Source organism: Haplochromis burtoni, unplaced genomic scaffold, assembly GCF_018398535.1.
Source record: "Haplochromis burtoni strain Fernald_Lab_line unplaced genomic scaffold, NCSU_Asbu1 Contig_54, whole genome shotgun sequence".
NCBI lineage: Eukaryota > Metazoa > Chordata > Actinopteri > Cichliformes > Cichlidae > Haplochromis > Haplochromis burtoni.
The window spans coordinates 1,253,529-1,280,078 of record NW_024582415.1 but is presented as its reverse complement, the minus strand read 5'-3'; the positions used below and the strand labels follow the sequence as shown (position 1 = coordinate 1,280,078).

The following is a 26,550-nucleotide window of genomic DNA, read 5'->3' as shown; positions in this document are numbered from 1 at the left end:
CCGAGCACCTCATATTTAAGCTTTGCAGCTAAACCTTGTTTAGTAGAACTTTTGTGTGGAAATTAGCCATCAGTGGAGGAGGGCGGGGGGTGAGCCGAGTTTTTATGCATGGAAGAGGTATGTGTACATTGCGTAATGTTTTCATGTTCAACAGTACACTGAGTGAGCAGACTGGTTTTCGTGGCTGTACTTTTAAAGTACAGTTTGTCGTTTCTAAGAACTTTTTGCCCTCTGCGACTTTGCTTTTAGTTCCGGTTCAATGTTATTTTCCCCTGAGGCCTCTCGCGATTACACAAAAATATTTTCTGTCAGCAGGCAGGCTACAGCACTTCATATTATAGTCTCTCTTCATGGAGGAGACCTTCATGTGTTTTGATTGAAGGTGTGATAAAACTCTGAGATTTTTTTGTTAGATTGTTTTTTGTTTCGCTCACTTGAAGTCCCACTCTGCCCACTTGCAGGGATATTCACAGGATGTGAATAAACTGTGTCAAAACAACATTTCTAATCATTTCATTTCATTGGGGAAGCTAGGTGCCGTCAAAGGAAGCCAAAGCAGAGGAATTGTGCCAAAAAAAGCCTAATGGTATGTGATAAAGTTAAGGCTGTTTGGACTGAATGTTCTCTGTCCGATGCCTCAGTGCGTCACAGGTTAATCGGTACTGACAGTCCAACCCTGGTGGATACATTCGCAGTAGAAAAAGACTTGTGTGTTCTTTTACCTTGGATACTTTGAGTATCCTTCTACTAATGTTTGGCCACCAACTGGTGACCCAATTCTTGTCACTAATGATGACATTTTATATAAAATTTGGGTCAGAGTGACACAACATTTGAGATTTTGTTTTATGTACATATTTGAGGTCAACAGTGACCCTAGAGGGAATGATTTAAGTGTCGTGGCAGCTCTGATAGTTATGCAGGGCTGCACAAGGAGGCATTTTTGAAGGGGATAAGCACAAAATTTGAATCAAGTGGGGTTTTTAAAAAATTTTAGGTGAAGTCTTATCTTGTTGAAATAGTGACTGCTTTTGAGATGCACAATGATCTTGGTTAATATACAAATTGCTGCAGAGTTGTCACTGTTGTGCTGACAGCTTGTTTCAGCTCTAACAGTTACTTTTAAGTGTTCAGAATAGCAAAATCCTCATATTTTACATGTCATTAACAATTACTTTGTGGAAAAACATCTACTAAATAACAATAAATGTCTTAACTGGGACATTTTAAGACTCGTCAGTGTCCTCTGGTTGACAAAATGTCATAAGGAGTGTTTCCAAGAACCTCACCCTATGATTAGCAATATTACAGCTGGAGTACAACTAAAGCAAAATATATTTTTTTATTATTAATTAATCTGAAGGTTATTTTCCCAATAAATGTTTTTGCTCATATGTATTGCAGAGAATAGTGAATCAGAATTTTGCAGGGCCTCCAGTGGCACATTGTTAATAGCAGCCTGAAACCAAGCAGTTTTTATTATTTTATGATGATGTCAAAGAAGACAAAGGAAACAACTTTAAATTAAAATTCTTAAACAAATAATCTAACCCAAATTTTTGGGAATTATAATTTCTTATTACTAGAATAAAATAAAGTTAATTTGGATTTTCTTACATAAAAAGACTAAATTAGTTTGACCTTGTGTGTCAACATGACCTGGAATAAAAGACAATGATAGGAAAAGGTGCTCGCCTCCTTTCAGCGATGGCTGCCCACCGTGCAGTCCGGCCCTTCTGCCAGTGGGTGTGTCTGCGTCGCTGTGGGCAGAAGGGCAGTTGGCACCGGGGCTGGCAGCTTCACAGTCAGAGAACAGTCTGTCTTTCTGATCAGCCCACCTCGCCCTCCGAGCACAATCACCCTGTTATGTCTGAACCCTCCTTCGCCATGGCAACATCACATGATACCACTGAAAGAGCGAGAATCTTCATGCTGTGTGTGTGTGTGTGTGTGTGTGTATGCGTGCGCTACATGTCTGCTTATGCCAGTATTGCTTAATCCATGTTATTGCTGAAAACCTGGTTAAGCATATCATCAATCACGTGTCTTCTTATTTTTTTAGCTAAGGTCATAACATGCGTAGGACAGAAGATAACGGAAAGGTTTGCATGCAAGTGTTTTAAGAGGACACAGAGGAAAACACACTTTGGGGAATCTGCTAGCTATCAGTGATAGAGAAAGAAGACAAAAACAGATCGAGCAAACTTCAAACTTGTTTTTTTTAAATTGTTTAATTTAAGCTGTGCCTTAGGGTCAGGGGGCCATTAAAGCTTGGGATAATAACCCAAACCATTTCAGCTCTTGGACTATTTTACAACCATCAGTTCGGTTTTACCTCAGTACTTAACCAGATTTTAACTATCAGGACGCAAAATACTTGAGGCTGCAATTATACGTTTAAATATTTGTGGCTAGTACACATGTATATGTATGCAGCTGGTTTCAGGGAACTTCTGTCTCCTGCCAAGTTTAGAGCCATAATGCTCATCTATCCGCCTTTACTGCTGTCATGTAGACCTTCATTCTTAGAAACCATAAGTTAACCTTAATAGCTCTTAATGCTGAAATTTTTTTTCCGAGAACTCGTAACACGACGATTGTGGTATTTTTGAAGGTTTCCTCGGTCTTCTTCACAAATATCAGCATTTACTGACTCACTTCTTTAATCGTGCTGCCAGCCGTAGGCTTCCTGTTAGTTTTCCTGTTTTGGTTTCTTTAAAGCTGGAATCTCTCGTTTAAATTGTTAAGGGTGGTGCTTACAAGAAGTTATTGCCTCCTGAACCTTTAGATTCTTCCCATGAGAAATGTAAGCCATTCCATCAAACAACAAAACAATTAGCCATATATTACACTCTGGTATTTTACGATAGCTGTATCATTTTCTCAGTCCTGTTGTGTGCTTTTTTGGCCCTGTTTGTGCACTCCACTCTGCCCATAAGAGCGGTTTTGTAGTCTTTCTGGTGGCCTTCTGTAAGCGGCAGGGTCTGTATCAAAGCGGCGTCACACAGAGCTTCTCTTGTTCGGATGTTGGCCTTGTGTTAACTATGCTAATGGCATAGCATGACAGGCTTACTGCTAAACTGTGAGGCCTTGCGGTTCTATTTATGGAAAGTATGCATTTTTCTCTTCTTTTCGCTCATGTATGTTTCTCAGGAGCACAGTGGGGCTTGCTTGACATTAATGTGAAATCATTTCGCCACTAAGCCCGGAGGCCAGTTTGAAATTTTGGAAAATGTTTGTTGGCACAGCGCTTAGGGAAATCTATTTTTGTTATTTTGGGGTAATGTGTCTGTGACAAATTGGGTAAAATTATTGAGAATTGGCAGATTTATGTTGGTTGCACAATTTTATTTTAAATAATTTATATTTTATTGCAGCTTGTATTTGATTTAAACAGGTCACCTCTTATGGTAGCGTATCGCAGTTTTCTCCATTTTACTCTGCTGTGTGGCGAAATGTGTAAGAGGTCTCAGATATGAATGAGAAACGTGTACATGTCCTGGTTATTGCTGTTGTGTCTATAATGTTGCCACTTATTTGTATTTGACTGTACGAATGAGGCAGGGCTCCATGTAAGGTTGAGCAGCTGGCAGACTGGTTACTGCATACGCTCATGTGACACGGCTATTTCTAGCCAAATCATTCCTCCTCCCTGCTGCCTCCAGCAAGTGCAAGAGCAAGTGGTGGATACGTGACACCTCAGGAAGCCGTGAGGTTAGAAGGTGGGGGCAGTCGTCATAGTCCAGTGGTATCTATCCAGAGGCCACTTTGTGGGATGGGGATAAGCTAGGTAGGACATGACTTGATGGCCAATTGAATGTCTTCAGTAGAAGACTGAAGTAAAGGTATGTGGTCGGAACAGGTTGAGACTGTTGCCACAAAGTTGTAATTTGTCAGACAGCGTTTGCACATGTCACTGGGCACGCTGGAAATAAACACATGAATTGTTGGTTGACACACATCCAACGTTCTTGTTGGGAAGATGTAAAGATATAAGGTGATTGATCAGTTCTGCTGCTTACTTAAAAAACCTTTCAGAATCTAAGTCTGTTTGTTGTTCAGTGTCATTTCTCAACTTCAGTGCCACTTGGATAGGTTGTGGTATTGAATGTGATGTCTTAATAGATGCTTCATCATTTCTTTCTTTCTGTGCTAACATTGCTGTCTTTCACAGACAGCAATATTAGATTCAATATTTACATTTAATAGCTGGATTCTCATAAGCTTAGAACTAATCCATTAACAATACATGGGGCATTGGTTTGGAAGCTACCATGTTGCTATCTTGAATACAGTAGCCATGGTAAAGCGCCAAATGGGGCTTTATGTACGTGGCTAGAGACCGGCCACATAAGTAGTACCTTATGAGTTACTATAAATTTAAATCTCAAAAATCAATCTTTCAAACTATATATGACTGTAATATTTGTACAAAAGATTTGTGTTTCTCATTATGTCATTCTCCTCCTCCACTGCTCTCTCTTTTACCTCATGTCCACTTCATTCTCTTCTTTCTCACCTCTAGCCTCATTTCCTGAACTGAAGCCAAGGCTCTAATACATGAAAACATGCATAAACATACTTATTTATTCCCGATATTTTTGTAATTACTTATTGTCAGCAGATAAGATGTGACCCTCCTCTCTCTCGATAGCTGACAGCCAGCTAAACACAAACAGCTGGTTATAAACTAACATCATGCCAGCTAATGTTAGGGTCAAGTGTCCTAACAATCACACTTTCCCTCTGATAAACAGTTTGATTAGATTCGCAATGAAGATGAAATCAAATGATGTTGAATCAACTTCAAAGAAAGTTTCACTAATGCCAGCTAACAGTAGCTAACAGTAGCTAACAATAGCTAACAGTAGCTAACAGTAGCTAACAATAGCTAACAGTAGCTAACAATAGCTAACAGTAGCTTAAAGGGGGAAAAAAGGCAGATGGACACAAAAGTTCAGGATAACTTCCACAGTTCACCTTGGTATCATTGTCATCGGACAGAAGTAAACTTCATTGACTCGTATTGGGCTCCTTTCATAAGGTTTTGCAGCCTCCTCCAGCATAAATAGACCTGTACGCCTAGCATATTTACAGCTGAGGTAAACAGCTGAGGTAAACAGCAGACTGACGGTCACACTGAGATGAATGGTGACCAGAGTTGTTTATTCTAATTATGCACTTGAATTGTAAGATGTTAGAAAATAGAACTCAGTTGATTCCGATCAGTCAACTGACATCTATTAATGATATTTTGCACATTGTACCATTAAGATTTGCTGTCATCTTGTGATTCCCGTTTATGTTTTGCATTTAATTCACGTGATGGTAAATGCAAAATTTCCTGTGTTTGCTCATGCCAAGAACTGGTACAGTATAGAAAACAATGAGAATTTGTGTGAGTTAACTGGAATCTCAAGCTGCATGTTGCAACTCTAGTATTGACAAAAATTATCAACAAATCCCAAATTTTAATCATATTTTTATCCAGTCATTTTACTCAATGATTTGTTCCACGGTAAGCACCAATTTACTGCCATATGCATAATTTTTAAGTCTAAAATAGTACCGAGGGAGTACTGTTGTGATCACATATAATTTCACTGAATCATACCATTAAGCTCTCACAAGCTGAGACTACCTATTACAATGTTAGGTGGCATTTTGTACACTTTACGGACGAATTAATCAGAGTATTCAAACGGAGTGGAGGATATGATTGTTGGTCTAATACAAGTCTGTTATTTTTAATAATGGTTAGTTGTATAATTGGGTCTTCTTTAGATGTGTGACAGAAACGAGATAATTTTGGAACAGAGTGTGGGCACAGAATACACTCCTATTGTGAAGTAAACCTGATATCAGTCCAGTAAACCAGCGGTCTCCAACCTTTTTTGCGCCACGGACCGGTTTATGCCCGACAATATTTTCACGGACCGGCCTTTAAGGTGTCGCGGATAAATACAACAAAATAAAACTAGTACCGGTACCGAAAAAAAAAGATTTATTCATAACACACGTGAAAAGACCCAGGAAAACCGAGTTAACAATAAACGATAACAAAATAACGCTGAAAACCGATAAAAACCGTGAAAACCATACATTTCACACCCGAGCCTCAACTCTCGCGGCCCGGTACCAAACGACTCAAGGACCGGTACTGGTCCAAGGCCCGGGGGTTGGGGACCGCTGCAGTAAACTACAGGAGGTTAGGATTAAATGTGATTGAACAACTCGGAGGGTTCCCTATACTGAACAGGTGATGACATCTTCATAATGTTTATCACATTAACAGCCCTGCCCTGGGTATACAGCAAGTAACCGCTATGGCCAGCAGCCTACTTAGAAGGCTTACCCAGCTCCAGTCTGAACTGTAGTCAACAAACCTGTCTACATAATCTGTACACATAAACACGGCATCTTTCAGAATACTGTATATGATATTATAAAATGTTTACTAGGTGTCTAGGGCCGTGTATAATCTGTAAAACCTGTAAAACAAAGTTTTTTCACATCTTTAGCTCTAATATAATTTGAACTTGCGCAATAGACTCGTGTCTTATTGAGCTTAAGTTCAGGAGTTTTGAAGTACATTTTGAGCTTAAGAATATTTGATTTTGATAAAAGACAGGGTTATATTTTTTTTCCTAAAAGCTGGTAGGCAACTTTTCAAGGAATAGACCACTGATACAAATGTCTGAATGTCAGAGTTAAACTTGCAAACACATCAAAGCATGGCTGTGAGATCAGCTCCTTTAAAGCCCTCTTTTTGAGTCCTGCTGGCTTTTGGGAGATGTTTGCTTAAACAGTTAATGTGCAGAAATGGGACTTATCAGCACTTTGGCATTCTTACTTGGACAATTTTATAACCTAATTATATTTGTTCAGTCAAGTGTATAGTCAAGAGGACTTTTGTTTAACTGAAATCCCTGATTCAGAAGCATGGTAAGTTGCCATTGAAGCTAGTAGTTGAAAAACTTACTCAAAGTATTTAAAATTCTCTTACTCAAGAAAACTGAGAGTAGAGGGGGGATGGGGGATTTCAGCTTCATTGCACCCCCTACTGGTTGGGCAAGATGATGTTCTGATCTGGAGCCATGGATGGAAAAGTCTTGAAGAAATGAGTTATACCAACAAGATTAGAGGTGACCCAGGCAGAGCTGCCCTCCTCCCCATCCTACCCTCCATCACCGAAACACCAGCAGACCACTTGTCACAACGGCTTTCCTTCAGCACCAGGCATGCTGTGACAGCATTCACACACAGAGAAAGTAGCGCATGTCACACACAGCCTCCAAGGATGCTGCCCCCAAAAATATCGCTCCCTGGAGTGTGCACGGCAGCTGTATCAAAATATTGTGTGAAATATTCTGACAAGGCTGCGCATATCAGGACAGATAAATAATTTGCACATTTGTGTAGAGAATTGTTATCAGTTTTGATTGCAGGTTCTTCATTTAGTCAGAACGCTAGGACACTTGTATTGAGCACCTGGGTGTGACCTTAGCTTGCCCCACAAATGCAAAATTGAACACACCTCCTTAAAGTTGAAAACTGCGTTGTGTCTGTGTGTGGACACCATGTGCCATGAATGTGCGGTGCAGCTTGAATATGTGATAACACTGGCCACACTGTGTTTACTGTGTAATTTTCAGATTAAGCCATTTGTTCTTTCACAGACGTAGCAACGTAGACCAACATCTCCTGCCATGCAGTGCTCTGTTGACAGTCCTGGATTCGTGATTGTGATTTTGTTTATGCACGCATTTGTTCACTGGCAGCGGCCTGCCTGTGGACTGTTCCGTCTCTGTTGTCATCAATCATTCCAGGAGATAAACAGAGTATTTGTAGTTCAGAAACGTCTGAGTCTGGAGCTGCTGTGTCCTCAGCTCCCCTTAACTAAGACAATTGAGATTCAGTGCAGTTACTAATATATCGCCATGGTTTTAGTGAGGATACACTTAATTTATGTATTTTAAAAACAGAAAACGAAAAATTCAGACATAAATAAAGAAATCTGATTTTGATAAATCTGACTGCAAATTCACGACTGATGATGGACTGACCTTTTTTCTCTAATTTAGCATTTGTTTTCCTGTCTGCAAACTTAAGTTACGTCCTCAGTTAGCTTTTTTCCTCTTAGTTTATAAAAATACAGTTGTTGTTTTTTTTTTTTAAACCCCTTGATGCGATTAAAGCCTGCTGCTGAAGTTGTCATGTGAAAATCCCCTCCCTGTTGTAAACAGTCTAAGTACCATTACTGCAACTCATTCTTAGGACAAAGACATTACCCATGGCTAATGCTAACTGCACATTGTTGAGCATTACTCTCAGTTTTCAGAATAACAGCAATGGGGTAATCCACCAATTCACTGACTTGCAGATGTAATCTGTCAGGCCTCGTGCCTTTTCTTCGAGTGTGTGTAAGCCGTGTACGCTTGGGTCGACATGTAGTTAATTACACTGTGTGGCTGTACATGCATCTACGCAGAGGCCTGGCATTCCTGTAAAGTGGTACCAAAGTACAAGACCCCACGTACCCCTGCCACCGCTACGTCTGTCACTACGTGCGCGCAGCAGCAGGCCTAATCAAAGCACTCTGTAATAGTGTTAGCTGTGTCATGTGCTGGAAGCCAGGATTAAGAGCAAGAGGGCACGGCCACTAGATGCAGCTTAGGAGGAGCCATTCTCTCTCATTCTCTTTTTGCTCTGTCTCTCTCTCTGGCTTTGTCTTATACTTACGTTTAACCTCACATGCGGTGGCTGCAGCCATCCAAGGTCACTGAAGCGTGTTATATACAAATACTATAGATTTAATGTGAAACAAAACAAAGCGCTTTCATAATCCTTTTGCTAAAAAAAAAAGTACCCACAGCTTAAAGTATCTGCACGTACACGTACTGTTTATGTATCCAATAGTGTCCTCCTTTAACCTTTCTACCACACACTGTTCCACTGGCGGGACACTAGCACCACATAGAACGTTCCCGAACAGCTAGCACTACCAAAAACATCACAAATAGGAGCATGTTAGGTGAATCATTTTGTTGTGCTTGTGTTCTACACATATGTTCTCATACTTTTTATTAGGATACAGAGGAAGTAAGAGAAATTCAAACATAAACGGTAAACAAAATTGGAGGGAAAAATCATTCTCCCCTCCCAAGCAAAGAGCTTTATAGTGAATATTGTTCTGGATCCTGTGGCACTCAGGACCACGAAATCCTATGTCAGCATTTGCTTAAAAGGCCTCATATTTGTCTTTTCGCATTACATAACAATCCCAGAGGTTTTAGATCTCCACTTTGGAGACCATTTGAAGTTTCATGGGTCACTTGGCAGCTTTAGTGTAGACAAAATACTGAGGCGACAACATGCTTTATTCCCACTGGTGTAAACATGGACCAAAACATAATTTAATCATGTTGGTATGTCTCATTTTTCACTGGACTCTTTCGCCATTTTTGCCCTACATTTCCAGCACTCACTTATACCGGCACCCACTTTGTCCCAGTAACACAGTTTAATACCACAGAACATGCCAGCAGTAGATTACCAGTCTCAGCGGTCAAGAAAAAAGTAGGTAGGCTGGAGGTCCTGGCAGTGCTATGTGAGTACAGAGCCAGATCAAAATTGTTCTGCTTCCACATCTAAAAAGAGGAGAGGGTGGCAGGGGGTCGGCACAGGAGTGAAGAAGGAAGCAAGGACAGGGCTGAAGGGGATTTGTTTTTTTGCGTTTGGGTACCTATGCTGATTCGTGGAAAAGAACTGGAGCTGTTCGGACAAAACTAAGTACGGAAGGGAGGGAGCAAGGAGGGGAAAACGGAGAAAGGGTCAGGGGTAAGATGACTCCTACACTGAGGAACATGGACACAGATGGCAGAAAGTGAAAAAAGCCAGACTGCAGCCTCAAAAAAGGCCCCAAATAGTTGGTAGGTACCAAGCCTAATTGTGTCAGTCACATGATATGAGGGCTTGCCTGAATAACTGGCCCTCTTATTGTTAGTAATAAATTGTTGGCTCTTTTTTTTTTCCTTCTTTGTGGCACTGTTTGATTGGTCTACTAAGATCCCACTTGTGTGCATGGGTTATTCTCAGAGGTGACTAATAGTTTCTGCTTGCCTAAAAGCATTATTCTGAGCACTCCATCCTTTGTGAGCTGCTATTTTAGCCTTGGTGGTTTTTGTGCATTGGGTACATGGGTTATTGTGTGTGTCCTTGGCTTTAAAGTCCCAAATTTATGAACTTCAAGTATAGAAAGTATAATTATTGAAGTTATTGTGACGTTTTCTATGTTTTTTTTATGCATTCAGTCAGTATTTCCTTTAATTACACTGATTTTATTGATCTAAGTTAATTTCCTTATTTGGATGCCTTAGAAACCTCAACAAGGGCGAGCAGTGTTAGGTTCTGTGCAGTGTGTCTGGCTGTTATTTAAAACAGTCATACAGACGCTTAAATAGGGATGAGTCGCTTTACTTGGTTTGCCATTTCTCAGAAAGGGTGTCAAACCCATGCATAGTCTCCACTGAAACCAGAGAGAGCTGACCTTAAGAGTATTTAAACCTAAGCCTTACACAACATTGAAAGCCACAGGGGGGCTCAATTGTTTGCTCTTGCACCAGAGCTCGGTTTAGCATTGATAAAGGCTTGGATATTTGTTAGGTGCATGAGAATGTCATTTTAAAACTGTATCGAAGATAATTGCTGTCTGAGGGTTAGCCAGAGGTAATTAAGCGGCAAAAGCTTTCATAACACAGATCCAAATCCAACAGTAACAGAGGCCTTATTAGAGACTGTGATGAAAATTTTGTTTCTTTCTCCTCTGATAGTGCAGGAAATGTATTCGATACTTTTGGGGTAATTGGTCTGAGAGTCTCAGTACTACCACACTAAGTAATAGTTGTCCAGGCTTTTTTTGTGTCCATACATAGCAGACAACTTGGCAAAGAACCCAAATTGTATCTTTAGGTACTCTGTTACTATCAGTCAGTCACAAAAACACAAAATTTGTTCCAATTTCTTTAGACGAATCTATGAAAAATGCAAAAGATAGCAAAGACTTGACACAGGACCTGGCAGATGTATCTGACTCTTCAGTTGCTCCATTTGGTGTTCACTGAAGCCTCATCAGAAAATGGTCTTGGTGGAAGGGTCGCTATCAAGAAGGCATCCCTAAAGAAGGGAGAGAAAAGGTTGAGGTATCCCAAATTATGCAAGAACAAGACTGAAAATCAGTGGTGACAGGTCTTTCCAATGCGGCTGTATTTCAAACAATGGTGTTGGAGATCTTGTCAAAATTTATGTTATGTACACATTAAAGTACCGTCAGATTTCGATCCAACATGCAATAGCATGTGAAAAGCATCTGATTGACAGCAGCTTTATTTTCCAGCATGACAATGATCCCAAACACCCTTCCTTTGCAGTAAAGCACACCTGGATAGAAAAACACACAATGGTGCACTTTTAGCCATGGACTGGCCTCACCAGAGCTTGAACCTCTACATTTTTGAAGCACTGTGGGATCTTTTAAAGTCCTTCAAGAAGACTGGAGAACTATTAATGAAGACTAGTTTAACCCTTTAAAACCGGTCCGAGCGGGCACGCTCCGTTTTGCGTAACTATTTTTAAATCTCTGTAGAACTGGAACCACTTAAGGTAGCGCAGTATTTTTTTTTGCATATGAAACCGGAGGAGTTGTACTTACATGTTATGCCATTAGCTTGTCCTAGGTCATGGTTTCCTTCCACATATAGCTTTGGAAAAATTGTATATAAAGCACTGGCAGCAACAAAAACATAATATATTCCACGCTTTGCCGATCCGATCAGCTGTTCATAACACTTCCTAGGTTGGAATAGACACCAGCGCGAACTATTGTATGTCCGCCATTACCTGCCCGAAACCGAAGTGACGTCATTTTCGTGGAAAAAGTATTTTTTTACCTTCAAGGCCTTATAAGCCTTTGCTGGTGTTTTTAAAAGTCATGTTTGACTTTTCTGAATAGTTTCTGGGACGCTTAGGACTCAAATTGCACTGCTGGAAATAGTTTATTGTGATGCACATGCAGTTTTTTTTGCAAATTTGCATTACAATATTTGTTTTAGTTTTTCCTGCAGTATATAAAAATTGGTGTTTCTCAAAAATGAATTTTGTATTTACAGTTTTTAGGAATAAACCTCTTAAATTTCTCTAAGTAGAGATATATATATATATATAAAAAACAAAACAAAAACCATTTTCAATTTTTTTGGCAGTTTATTGCACTTTTTTGCAATTTATGTAGTTTCTATTGATTTAATGCATACATATTATTAAAATTTGGGCTATAACGGTTGTATTGATGTATAGCAACTTGAAATGCTCCCAAAAATGGCACTACAGCATGTAAAAATATAAAGATAAGCTCTGGCGGACTTGGTTCTATGGTAGGTCTTAAAGGGTTAAGAAAGCCTGCCTTGGAAAGTTCAGACAGTGTCGAGGGATAATATTAGTCATACTCAATATTAACTTTCAAGGTTGATAGAATTGTAGAAACTCTGTTTTTGTCTTATTTATTGTATTTCTATGTATGTTTGGACATGTTTCAATAATTCACTGCACCTGTTTCCAATTTTCCTGGCAAAATATAGAGGAACGAAGGGGGACTAAAGACCTTTGCACAGAACTTTATGTCCCTATTTACACCTGGTATTAAAATACACCTTGAGATATCAGATTACAGTGGAAAGTGCTAAATAAGTGTAAATGACCACCCTGACTCATTTCAGTGCATGAAGTCCAAACACTTGCTGAAGTTGTCGCATATGACTACCTGGTGTATAAACTACAAATGCATCGTCAACATGGACATAAGAAGAAAAGATGTCCCGAGAAAGGACGTGGTCCTTCATCTTGTCCTCTACCCTTTTTGCAACCTGTGAATGACTTTGCCCTGTCATTCTCCTCATACATGTATATTAGTCCTTGAAACATTGTGCTAGCACTCGCTAAAATATGATCTGTTTCTTCACTGGTGACAGATGCATGTAATAATGGTGCACTGGACCCTTTGACATTAATGAGATCCAAACACAAGTGGCACAGGTTTAAATGACGATGTGCCTCTGCTGTCCACTTGTGATCCAGTCACCCCGTACATGTTTTAAAACCAAGTGCTAAAGAGGTCTGTCAGACCTCTTTAGCATGCACCTCATCTCTGCTTGATGGTTGTGGGTTGAGACTACAGCCATTAGCTAGAGGATAGCACACCCAATGTTCAGAAAATGTTCCTGGTTGCATTGCGGGAAACCTAAATACCAAAGTTTGACATTGAAGAAATGTGTGGAGAATCTTTGGTTCTGCTGTAAGAATTTTGGCACTTAAAAAAAAAAAAGGCTTATCAGCATTTAAAATGGCTCTATGTAAATTGTTGGAGTAATCTTTTTGTGGTACATTTTGCAGCCGATATCCACATTCAATTGAGGTTAAAGGTTAACTCTGAGGGATTTATTACTATTGACTTTTTGTTGTTCGTTGCAACGCTGTGTTAATGTCACAAAATCCATTCATGAGTCATCTTTGCAGTGTGTTGAATGCCCCATAAAAGCAGTCCCCCTTTCAACAAAATACTTTACTGTAAGCGAGTTTTAACCAACGCAGCTGCATTAATGTATCTTTAACTTATATTTGAAACGATGATAGGAACTCGATGCTGTCAGGTTTTATGTAATAGTGAAATAAAGAGAAAATGAACATATTTTTAGAAACAAAGTTAAGAGGGGATTTTATTTCAAAGCAGCCTATCTTGAGACTTTAGTCATTGTGCAGAGATAGCAGAATCTCTACAAAAGTAAATCTAGCAAAAATCTCTACTGGAGACTATTTATTTAGCTGTGTGCTCGCATAAATTTTTGACAGATTGCCTGTGTGTTTCCATCAGAAGCAATCTGAAGAGTTATTCCCTTCTTAACAACCGGACTTAGTGCTGCAATGCGGGGAGAAAATAAATAGACTTAGTGAGAGGATTTATGAAAGTGTGTGTGTGTGTGTGTCTGGTGAACCTTTTGAAGATGGTGCTGAGAGCGACATGCGCTGTTGTTGTCATTCTTAAGCGACCCCCCTCCTGCCCATCGACGCTGACTGATCATAGGACTGTAGCATGTGTGTGTATGTGTGCGTGTTTGGGTTCTAAGAGACAGTGCCTCCCTGCTGCGAAGTACAGAGTCAGAGGCAGCAGGTGCAGCTGACGCAGATTGGCTTTTAGCAGGCAGGGCCAGTTTGGGGGACAGAAAGGGAGAGAATGAGCTGAGAGGCGATAGAAGAGAAAGCTCAAACAAATACAACATCAGACCTTTGAACAGAACTGGATAGATGAGGTCACCGTGTTTTTAGCCCTTGGACAGTATGTGAGGAGGAAGGGAACAGGACCCAGAGTGTGCTGTGGAGGCATCTGACTTATTCTTGGCTTCAATGGCGCATGTGAGTAATGATTTAAAAAAACAAAGAAAAAAATCCACACAAAAGATTTTGTGAAGGTTAAAAGAGAAACTTTTTAGGAAGCAGGTAGTTTATTGTTGAGCCAAATCTCCAATAAGTTTAGAACAAAAACCTTGCTGGTCGTAGCCAATTAGAGTTTGTTTCCCTGTAAAGTCATCTCAAGTATAGGATTTTTCTTGCCATTCTTCTTGTTTAATTATCAGTGACGTGTTGAGGAACTGCTGAAGAGATGCGAACTCTGTGGCTTTGCATTTTGTCGCCTACATCAGCTCTGGCCTGGGCTCTTCATTGTGTCGACGAGAGCCCCTATCTCTTCCCGCACAAGTCAAGTGACATAAAGACGCACTGTTCGGCGTGTCTTTGAAAGGAACAATTGTGGCAGAGAGAGAAAGGCAGAGAAAGTGATGGGTGGGCTCCAGCCAAATAATGGTGCTGAAATGCTGTGCGCTCTTGTGTGATAGGCTTCTGTATTACAAAGAAAAGTAGTCCTGTCTTAGTTCATTTCATTATACTGATTATTCTGCAATAACAACAGCTAGAGATGACAGTGTGCGTTCATCTGTGCATCGTTTTCTAGTATGTGTGCATAATAATATTATTATTATTATTATTATTATATGAATCGGTCTGCTACTTGCGTTGGGATCAGAGTGATGAAGGAGAGGGAAGTGCTCTGAATGCCCTTCATCTGTCTGAATGCTTTTCCCTGGCTGTAAAACACATCCACGCAGGTTCAGCTCCTCTTCTTCTCCCCCCCATTGCTGGCTGTCCTCCTCCACAGACATTGGCCGCCTCCCCCCTGTCTGTCCATCCTCTCTGCACTCAGATAACCAGTCAGTGGTACACCTCTTCTTCTACGACATTTGTCATTGGTTGATGTGTGCTGTGAATGCAGATAAATTCCTTTAAGAGGCAGTCTAGACTCAGCTGGCTGTGCTGCTCGCTCTCTCTCTTTATCTCCCTCGCTCTTGGTGGTTAGCTCGCGCCGTCCTCTCTCCTGCAACACCACCACAACCTGCCGATTCCTCAGTAAACCTCTTCTGCTCCTTCTCTTCCCCTCTCCTCGTTCATCATCAGTTTTCTTCCCGTCTCTCTGCGTAATTTTATTTCTGATCAATCACTCGCCACTCTATTTCCCAGTCTGTTTTCTTTTCCATACTGCCATTTCCCTCTGTCCCCCTCTACCTCCCCTCAAAAAATACATTTCGTCTTTGATGTTTATTCATTTCCACCACTGTCCCATCTCCTCTTGATGTGAAGTGTCATGAAGGTGAGTGGTGCTGTTTTAAAGGATTTGATCTTTCTGTACTTGGCTTCCTGTTTCTCATAGTTTTGTGGTATTAAATATAATCTCTCTCCGTCTCTTAACTTACTGAGCCATCTGGTAGATGCGAGCATCCGGTGTCCTTGAAGGCACTGCAGTTGCGTATGCTTCAGGTATAACAATTAGCCGGCTAGTAGGATGCTGCTGTGAGTCATCATCTTGACACTAGATGTATGTTCTAGTTCTGTTTCTTTCAGCATGTGCCTAGACAGGATGAGAGGAAGGGGAGGGGGCTGAATCAGTGTGAGGATAGAGGAGCCGCGTGTCAATGCAGACTGTAGCTCGTGACACAGTGTTTTGCACCAGCTGTGGCTGTGGTGCATTGGCATCTCCGGCGGATTAATGATCACTGTTCAGCAGTGATAACAAACAGTTAAACTAATCACTGGAAGTAGTTTGCACAGAGGCTTCGTGTTACAGTCCATGGCACACAACACGTGCGGCTAGGGGCCGATGCTGTAACAGGTGAAACGCTCTAGTAGTGTTACAGGTTAGCTGGCAGTCTCTGCATTTTTTTGGGGTCAATAAAAAGTCTAAAAATCAATATTTTATTAAACAGCTATCCATATGTCTATAAGAATGTATCAGATATGTGAAGGAGTACAGTTTTGGCTACAGATGGCAGCTATTGAATAGAAACCCACTGTACACCTGCAAATGTAAGATTAGGTGTCAAGAATTGATAGAGGCCAAGAAGTGGAGCGAAGCGAGAGTGAATTGGCATCTAGCCTCCCCAAGAATGATGCTGCTGCTCTGTAATTGCTGGACTGGTTTAAAAAAAACATTCCAGAAAAAAACATTTTCAGGTTTAAATGTTTCTACTTTGCTTAATTTCTTCTGCACAGAAAACACGAAGACCCACTTTAGCCTTGTTTGCCCATGTTGTGTCATTTCTGAGTTTGTTCATGTGTGTCTGTGTCAGTGCTCTCATTATGGATACTGTTTGGCAACCCACATCCACAGGAAGAAAATGAGTCTGCCAGAAATAATCCTCAAGAGCAGGTTGCTTTACGGAGTCACTTTCCAGTGTTTTTATTTAGGGTTGCTTTCTTAGGTACTCTTGGCGCACCGTTGCTGTGCAAGGCCGTGGTTTGCTCTTTGGGAACAATTACACAGTCGCTCAAAGATAAAACCTCAAACTGTTAGCGGACAAACAAGGAAGGCCAACAATTTACAAACATTTTTTCGAAATAAAGGTTAAACAGACAATTGAAATGCAGAACTGGTGGTGTTTATAATAAGATGTGGAGTGTGGGGTTTATTTTTTTAAAGAACATTTTACCTTGATATTTATAAATTCTATTAATTTCCAATTTTCCATGTTCAGGAGGAACTGCCGGTTCATCTCCTTGGACTGACCCTGGATCCAGAAAAATATCTGAGCTCTTATTAGTTTGTGATGTATTTTTGAAAATTAAGGCAGTGTCTCCAAATGTACCAATGTCCTTGTTATTTCAGTTTCAGATATTTTTCAAGCGTATGAAAGTGTTGCAGGGGTTAGCACTGTAGCTAACTGTTCAGTTCATTTCCACCATCAGGGCAGGGTCTTTGTGTGGGGAGTTTTTCTGTGTTTGTGTGGGTTCTCTGGCTTTAGTTAGTGGAGTTAGGTTAATTGGTAATTCTAAATAGGCCTTAGGTAAATGTGAGTGTGGGTGACCATAAACTAGGCTTAAGTATGGCCATGTACCAACTGGAAACATTTTGATGCAAAAAATTATAAAATTTCAACAGACAAAACAAACAAAATGAAGGTATTATACATATGATATAGGGCTGTGCGATATGACCAAAATCTCATATCCCGATATAAGAATTCTATCGTCCCAATAACGATATAAATCACAAAAATGTAACATTTTCTGTAAATTCTGTGAATCTCGGGCAGCTCGACTTGCGGGAAGTGTTTCCAGCTGCGCGTCATGCAGCTGGAGTCGAGTGTTTTAACCGATGCATGAAACGATACACTTTTAGACATAAGTTGTAAAGGCCGCTGTTTTCTTTGCGTATTTATTACACGGCGTGCTGCGGGGAAAAGCCTGTTCTAACGTTTGAGTCTAAGGTTTCTTTTTTAGCACCTGGCGGCTCTTTTTTACTTCTCATCCGTAAATAATCTGCTCTTTCACGTGATTCAGTTTATTTTGAAAAGTCTCAACAGGATCTTGAGCTTTATTGTGAAAGGTTTATGTGGAACATAAACAAGCGGACACGCGATGCTGTTACCGTAGTTGTTGCTAATCACAACCATAAAAACAGGCGCTTGTCAAATAAAATATAAGAGAAAGAGAGAACTTTAAGAAATTAATATAGCCACGATGAAAAAAATATTGCCGTAAACAGTTTATTTTGCGACACCACGAAACAAACGATAGCGTAAAATGAAACGATAGACGGTTTTATATCGTCATCCGATATATATCGTTATATCGAACAGCCCTAATATGATACAACATCCTTTGTGGAAATGGTGCCTGTTAATCGACTCTTCATACTCATCTGAAACTATTCAGGGCCACTGTATCCAGAATTTTCCCTTATAATTCCAGCATTTCTCAGGCACATTAATCGTGACCTGAATATTGCTCTTGCTCTTAAAAAGTCTATCAAAGTCACCTCAGTCATCCCTGGTGGTCTCAGGATCAGCACCTTGGAGAGCGGCAGCGGCACAGTTTTTAAAGGTTGTAAATGATTCACCTGAGCTGTGTTGGAAACGAGATGCTTCATTTCGGCAGATAAAATCACATCATATAAATATGAGCTGGACTTCCAAGTTTTTTTTTTTTTTTTTAACTGACTCAGTGTTTTTACCGAAATGGCACCTATGCATTAATTTCCTTAACAAAGCGGGTCAGACTCCTTCCTGTGTGCACCTTATCTCAAACATTTCTTCTAAGTTGTTTGAACAGTTACATGATTTCCTCTCTCTGCTGCCAATTTTCAAATTAAATTTTGTATGCTACTGTTTCATCACCTGGTTACTTCCCTGCATCCCAACGACCTGCAAAATAGAAACATCACGGAGTTCATTCTTATCCAGGTAGCAAAAAGCAATTGCAATTACATTTGCAGTGCATCAATTTGCATTGTGGTTCTGCTCCGTCCTTGCTTCTATTTTATTCTGCTAACACTGAGCGCATATTTTACATGAATTATTCATTGATTGTTACAAGTGAATTACAGAAGGGCCGCTCTTGGTAAATGGCAATAAAATGGAAAGATAATAGGTTGTATGACACACCGTGCAACGGTTCTTATTTTGCTTTCAGGCAAAAACTGTAAAGATTCATTCTGAAGGTCATGTAGCCAGACAGTCCATTTAGCTTGAATCACACACATGAATATGAAACTGAATCTCTTTGCTAAATGGCTTGATCCAAATCAGTGCATACTCCAGGTCGTGGTAGGATTATTGAGTTGTGTTCAAGGACGTGGGGTCATCTGTGAAAAAGCGTGATCGTTCCTGCCCCGCGTCTCAGATGTTCTCAAAGTTCAGTGCAGATTTCGCTGCCGTCAGATGTCACCAGTGAGAAATCAGACATGGAGAGCAGCAGGCAGGTGTTTGTTCTGGAAATGCGCTGTACTTCGGTCATTTTTAGCAGGCGTTGTCACGGACATCACAAAGTGTCGTTGTTTTTAGATTTTATATACACAGCTAGGAGTGGCTGTGAGTGAACTTCAGTCTAAGGGTCGGTCATGTTGAGTTTCTTTTTTTAGAACGTACTCAATAAAATTATGACCAGCTGACCTAGAGATCACACCCACGCTCAAATCACTTTCTTATCTTTCTTCCATGTCACCCTAAGGCACAGGACGTTCAGTCTGCTTTTGCTGCAGATGTGTTTGGCTGGACGCTCGTGTTTGACTTTGGTGTGTGATGTGGTCGTCTTGTGGCAGCAGTGCTCCCCGGAATAAACATTTACACAGTCTCTTGTTAGTCCTTCAGACTTTGCCAGAGTCAATACATTGACTGCAGAAAACATTTTTAGAGAGCGCTACTCAATGGCATGAAACAAGCCGCCACACATGGATTCTTTAACTTATTCAATAAAGATTCGGTGAGAAATCAGTTTAGGGTAGCTTTTCATATTGGTGCGGCCTTTATTAAACTGCCTTTTATTATGAATTGACATAATTACAAGCAGCAGATATGAGTCGGGAAGCAATTAAGTAATCAGAGATAAAATCATGCCCCGCCTTATATTGTCTTTTTTATCGTTCATCATTAATTTTCATTCGTTATGCCGATGGACACAAGTTCACGAGCTTGGTTTCTTTAACTTTTTAATTCATTCAATTCAGTTTTATTTATACAGCGCCAAATCACAACAACAGTCACTTCAAGGCACTTTATATTGTAAGGTAGATCCTACAATAATACATAAAGATTTGGCCAAGAGGCACTCAACTTGTGCTCAGATGTGTTTCTCTCACTGGAGAGGATTTCACCTCGGGGGTCAGTACATCATCAAGTCATTGTTTACTCATTCTGTTTGAGATTTGGCAGCGTCTGAGCTCTCCTCACCTTCACTTCTGTGATTTTACTGTGAGAAAACCAAGAAATGCGTCCACTTATTTTTCAAATCAGCAGCAACGTAATCATTTTTAGTGTCACTAATGGATCCCTGTTCCAGGAGGTCTTGATCAAAAGACAAATTATCATGTTTTTATGTGTTTGTTGTGGTTCTGCAAAGGATAAAGGCTAAGAGTGCGTGACACCGACTGTTCCAGATGGAATTCTCGGTCGGGAGGAGGGAGCCATAACTGGCCACAGGCTATTTAGAAAGGAGCTGCTTGCCCCCCACGCGAGGAGAATGCAGTCGGTTTATGCCAAGAGCTGTTTACATTTAATGCTTCCCCATAAAAGAACCCCCTCCCCCCCCCCTCCCACAGGTTTAACCATAGAAGGAAGTAGGCTGTCATTGGTCCCCATGAAGATACAAACTTAAAAACCCAAGCAAAGTCATTTGCGGCATAGAGGCCTCTTAAAGACCACTGGAGGCTTCGTAGTAGGTGGCCTCATCATCTTATTTTAAAGCATGTCGCTGTTGTTGTTGTGTTGTGTGTAAGCCTTGGGGAACAGTGGTGAGGTTTTAGTGGATGCGATCGGCTTTTAAACAGGTAAACATGGTAAATGGCCTGTATTTGTATAGCGCTTTTCTAGTCCCTAAGGACCCCAAAGCGCTTTACACAACCTGTCATCCACCCATTCATTCACACACTGGTGATGGCAAGCTACATTGTAGCCACAGCCACCCTGGGGCGCACTGACAGAGGCGAGGCTGCCGGACACTGGCGCCACCGGGCCCTCTGACCACCACCAGTAGGCAACGGTGAAGTGTCTTGCCCAAGGACACAATGACCGAGACTGTCCAAGCCGGGGCTCGAACCGGCAACCTTCCGATTACAAGGCGAACTCCCAACTCTTGAGCCACGATCGCCCCTTACTAATACAAAAATAAATTCTTTTTAAATGACTTTAGTAGTGTAACGAATCCAATTATTGAAATACAAATCTAAAAAAAAAAAAAAACAGAAGAGAGAAAAAATGAAACCATTCCAGACTGTTTGAGGTTAACTGTGAAACACCCCCCCCCCACCCCCCCCCAGAACAATACTTTTTAAATTTTAGAAGAGAATTAGGAAATAGGGGCTTAATAGTTTTGTTTTATAGTTATTCACATCAGAAACGAAGAGTCTTGTAAGTCCCCTCAAGAAATGTATTATAAATTGCTATCTGACCTGCAAAGGTGCAATGTTGTGAACTACTCCCACCTCGAGCAGCAGTAGAACATCAGCGCAGATGCTGTTGCTGCATTGCAGTCTTAACTTAAACGCACCACGTTTTTCTTTTTTGCACTGCACCAGAGCATTTGGTTCTGTTTGAACTTGTACTCCAAAGCTGGTTACAAAACTCGTGTACCTTTCAGTGTCGCCCGGCAAGCACAATTATAGTGACGCTGAGGCTAAAGGAGCACAGATTGGAAACCAGCTATAATGTAAATCTGGCAAGAAAACATCTACTGGGCTGCCACTGAAGCAACTTTATGACTAACATTTCCGTTTTAACATTTCATAGAATACTTAAAAATTCTCTGTTATCACTGTTGGCATCACTGGGTCGGATTAAAATAATAACAGATGGTGTGATTTTTCTTTTTTTGTGTGGTTGAACATTAAAACTAAGTAAATTATAAACTCCTGTCTGAGATTGTCTGAATGCGTGGCAAAGGTTGTCAGCTGCCCTGGTGCGCGGGGATAAAATGATACTAGCCTTTCTAATGTTCGGAGCATTGCTCATGTCTCATTCTGGAAACGGTGATCTTTTTATAGTGTCAGTGCTGACAGCAAACCCTCTGCACGATCTGATTTGATTCCTTTGAAGTGCAGACTGTGATTTCCTATTGTAGATATCTGAGATGTCCTCAGCTTTTCTCACTGGAGTGCACTGGAGTGCTATCATTGTTTCATCAAAGCCAGTTCTGCTTCATCATCATCTATCCCGAATCTTTCATTTATGTGTGTCTCCCCTCCCCTCTCTCCTAGTCCCACCCAGACTTCTTTGTTTTTGGTTTTCTGAGGAAGTCACAGGGAGGTGTTGTCAGGAGGTGTTGAAAAAGAGTAATCATAGCTTATGACACTAATCTGTTTCTGTCTCTCCTCTCTCTCTTTTCTCCGGCAGGTGAAAGAACGTGCAGACCGACTGTCTCACACTAAGCTATGGAATGCTCTCTGCTCCCACCATCACTAACCTCCAATCTTTGGACTGAGCTCCAAACGCTTAGTTAGCGGCTGTGCTTCTCCCCTCAGACTCTTTATAACCAGGGGACGAAGAGAAGGTGTGGGCTTACCAAGTCCTCCGCTAAAAACGCACAGAGCACTTCATCTTTTTTTTTCTTCTTCGTCTTTTTTTGTAGATATTTTAAGCAGGATTTTTGTTTCTTTGCATATTTTTCTCACCTGAAATCATATCAAGATGGATCTGGAGTCGTATCTGTGGATGGTGGTTATTGGCTTCATCATTGCCTTCGTCCTGGCATTTTCAGTCGGAGCTAATGATGTGGCCAATTCATTTGGCACAGCAGTGGGATCCGGCGTGGTCACTCTGAAGCAGGCCTGCATCCTGGCATCCATCTTCGAGACGCTGGGTTCAATGTTGCTCGGGGCCAAAGTGGGAGAGACGATTCGGAAGGGCATCATAGATGTCAGCCTCTACAATGACACGGTGCCCGTGCTCATGGCAGGCGAGGTCAGCGCCATGGTTGGTAAGTTGAATTTGCTCTTACATCCACTGAGTGACGCAGTTGCCGCTAATGTCTTAAGCCTCATTTTAGACATGCAAATCCTTATGTTTATCTGATGGACAGTTTTAGGCCATGCTGGAATAAGCACCAGAGTCAATTTGATGTAAAAGCCACAACAGCACTTCTACTAAATAGACCCAGTGATTGTTTTTATTTTTATTTTTTAAATTTGCAACCTGTCGCATGTCTGAATGAAGTTTGAAGTAACTTGAATGTGCAAAAAAACTTGGATGTCGATGAAATTTAGGATTCATTATTTTATTTTATCCTTTACAAATCACATCAGACTTCATCAAAACTTGTAACAAACACGATTAGTGGAGAACATGCTTGACTTTTTGATGTTATAGCTGCTAAACAACTGTTAACAAACAGGAAACAACCATGAGACTGGAAATAAGAATAATAGTTGTCAGTAGCTCTGAAAACAGTCTGTAAATGCTTTTTATTAGAGATGCTTAAATGTATTTTTCTTTTCTGTCTTCTAAGACTGTTAAAAGGCTTTTGAATGAGCCGCGATGGAAGAGAGACATTTGACTTTGTTGCCTCGGCGATTTTTTTTTTTTTCCTGAAATTTTTTGACGAGAAAAGAAATCTTTAAAAGTTGATTCATTTGCTAATATTAGTTGTGATGCTAGTTGCAGCCAAGAGAAACTCCTGCGACTTCCACTCCATAGATGAAAAATGTGTTACCAAAGGTGCCCCCCTCCCCCCATCACTCCAGTGTTTTAGGCACTACAAGTTTCTATCCTTATCCAGCAAAGGGTCACACAGAGCCAAAGATCTATTTTCAGCCATTCGGCCACACGATCACAAACAGCAGTTTTCCTGATGTCAACATCATCCTGTCCGTCTAGGATTACAACAACACATGCTTTTTCCTAGTAAAATAATAAATAAAAACTCTTTACATTAGAAATCTTTCTCACATGCCTAAAAGATTTGCACATTGCAGTAATATATGGTATATATTAAAGAGGAAATGCTTCAGTTTTTTTTTTTGTCCCCATCACCTGTAAAGTTGTAAAATAAGAGAAAAATTAAAAAATTACTTTCCAACAGCCCAAAAGACAATTTTTTTTTTTAAAACTTCAACAATGTCTTATTTATTACCTCATATAAACTACTTTGATATGTATTGTTCAATATTTGCCATGTCACAAATTAGGCCCTGCTAATCCTCCCGAAATCTGCTAAATCCATAGCTTAATGCAGACATAGACCTTTATAAAAGGCTTAGAAATGAATTTGAATTTAACAATAATGTTATATATATTATCCTGGGCTCAGCTGGTACTTGTGACATGCACCAATCCTCATGTATGTATCATAATTACTGTTATTAAGCAGTGCACCTCACTCACTTTCTTACTGTACATGAAAGGCACTGCACGAAGTGTTTTTTTTAATTTTTTTTTATGTATTTTCAGATCAAACTTTATTGGGGCTTTGCAAATGTTAGCTAACCTTGCAGCATTGTAAGTATTTCCTAAGAGCCGCAGGAAAACAAAACTCCTGAAGTGAAACATAAAGAGGAATTGTTGAGTATCAACTGGAGACTCGCACACCACCATTTCAGTAAAAGCAGAAAACAATGGGTCTCCCATTAGGACAATACCATTTTGATGACAGACTGCTGGCAAACGTTGATTTAAAAAGGGCAGCATTATGCACAGGGGATTCCCAAGGAGATGAAAATTCAGGTGTGGCTGGCTGCCACAGGTCACTGTTGGAGAAACGTTTTAACTGGCATATTGTTCATGCATAATTAAAGAAGTTTTAACCTATTGTTAAAACTTCCTCCAGTGCTTCTTGTGTACTGGAGGCTTTGGTGTTTTGCTGGAGTTTAAAGTCTAATTTAGGGCTGACAATGATTTGTCCTATTATCTGCTTCTCTAGGATAATGAAAACAACCGCATGTATAAAATCTCCAGCCAAAATAAGCTTTTAAAAGGTTGCCTCCCCCCCCTGCAGGTTATAAGTGTACTATATACACCCAAAACAGTACTTAACAGCTAACTCGATGAGTGTTTCTAGCTCTACTTACCGGAGCACTGAACAGACACCATGCTAACTCAATTTATGGAAATGTAAGCCGAGAGAAATGGTACACATTTTTCTACACATACACATTCCCTAGCGCCACTCGGCTGAAACTGTTGTGAACCTCAGCTGTGTGCATGAGTCAGTGCAGTTTCCTGGTTCAGCTGTTGATTGGCTCTTTGGAGGCAGGTTGTGTCATCCCTCATAGAATACCTCTGCTGTAAAACTGTTTCGGCCCCTCTTAATTCCTGTCCTCAGCCCCCTTCAGGTCATGCCACAGCATCTCAATTAGATTAAGGTTAAGGCTCTGGCTTAGCCTCCGCAACAAATTTTCTTTTTTCAGCAGCTCTGTTGTTATTGTTTCACTGTGTGCGCTTTGGGTCATTGTCTGCTTACATCACCCAAAATCTCCAGAGCTGCAGGTCATGATCCGCTGCCCCTAAAGTTATCTTGTAATTTTCAAATTCACTGTTTCCTCAGTGATTTGACAGGGTGCTCTTTCACTACACACATTTTATGACTTTATTTATAGAGAGCGGTACCTCTCTAAACCCACACTTCCAGTTTTTCCTGATTTTAATGAGCTTTTTAAAGTCTTAGTCTCAGATGTTCTTTTTGATTTTCCAGCTTGGGCCATGAAACTACTCTCTGTGTTGAACTTTGTCTGTGTTATTGGTTTAGTTAAAATATTTGTCTCTAATGAATGTAGTGATTTAGAAGACATATTTGAGTGATTATTTCGAAACTTTTTCTCACGACTGGATCTTAAAATATTCCTTTTTTTAAATATATATAATCTTCTATGTCAAAAACACTGCAATTACTCACATCATTGAGCAATTTTTGAATAGCAGTCTTTGTTAAAGGAGGGATAAACAAAGCCTAGTGTAGTTTTCAGATTATACTTTTGTCTCAGCTTCTATAAACACTGCAAACTTAAGGCAGTCATTTGGATTTTCAAATGGCACTCTCAGGCCCTCATTTAAGATGTTACATGATGTCACACAAACTGCAGATGGGAATTAACTGCTAATTTTCCCAAGAGATTGTTTTTGTGCATGGAGGCGGACAAATAAATAAACTAAGCTAAACGTTAGATTTTTGTCTCTGTTTTGGTCACAGGGTCAGCCGTCTGGCAGCTAATTGCCTCCTTCCTCAAGCTCCCCATCTCTGGGACTCACTGCATCGTTGGCGCCACCATCGGCTTCTCTATGGTAGCCATCGGCACAAAGGGAGTACAGTGGATGCAGCTTGTCAAGATTGGTAATGGCAGAAGATTGTATCAGAGTAGTGTGTGTGTGTGTGTGTGTGTGTGTGTGTGTGTGTGTGTGTGTGTGTGTGTGTGTGTGTGTGTGTGTGTGTGTGTAGTCAAGTGAAACGTTGTTTTGATTTAGGGTGGGCAAA

General features: G+C 40.5%; 1 protein-coding gene across 7 annotated transcripts in view; it reads left to right on the top strand.

Annotated features, from left to right (window-relative positions):
* slc20a2 (solute carrier family 20 member 2) overlaps nucleotides 1-26,550 on the top strand; it is a 46,029-nt gene that overhangs the window by 2,689 nt on the left and 16,790 nt on the right. For 4 of the 7 annotated variants that reach the window (XM_005924468.3, XM_005924467.3, XM_005924470.3 and 1 more), the window contains exons 2-3: nucleotides 22,482-23,064; nucleotides 26,269-26,409. In XM_005924468.3, the coding sequence (XP_005924530.1) occupies nucleotides 22,776-23,064; nucleotides 26,269-26,409 (430 nt within the window). In that variant the 5' untranslated portion in view covers nucleotides 22,482-22,775. The other 3 variants (XM_005924469.3, XM_042220737.1, XM_005924471.3) reach the window with 3 other exon arrangements.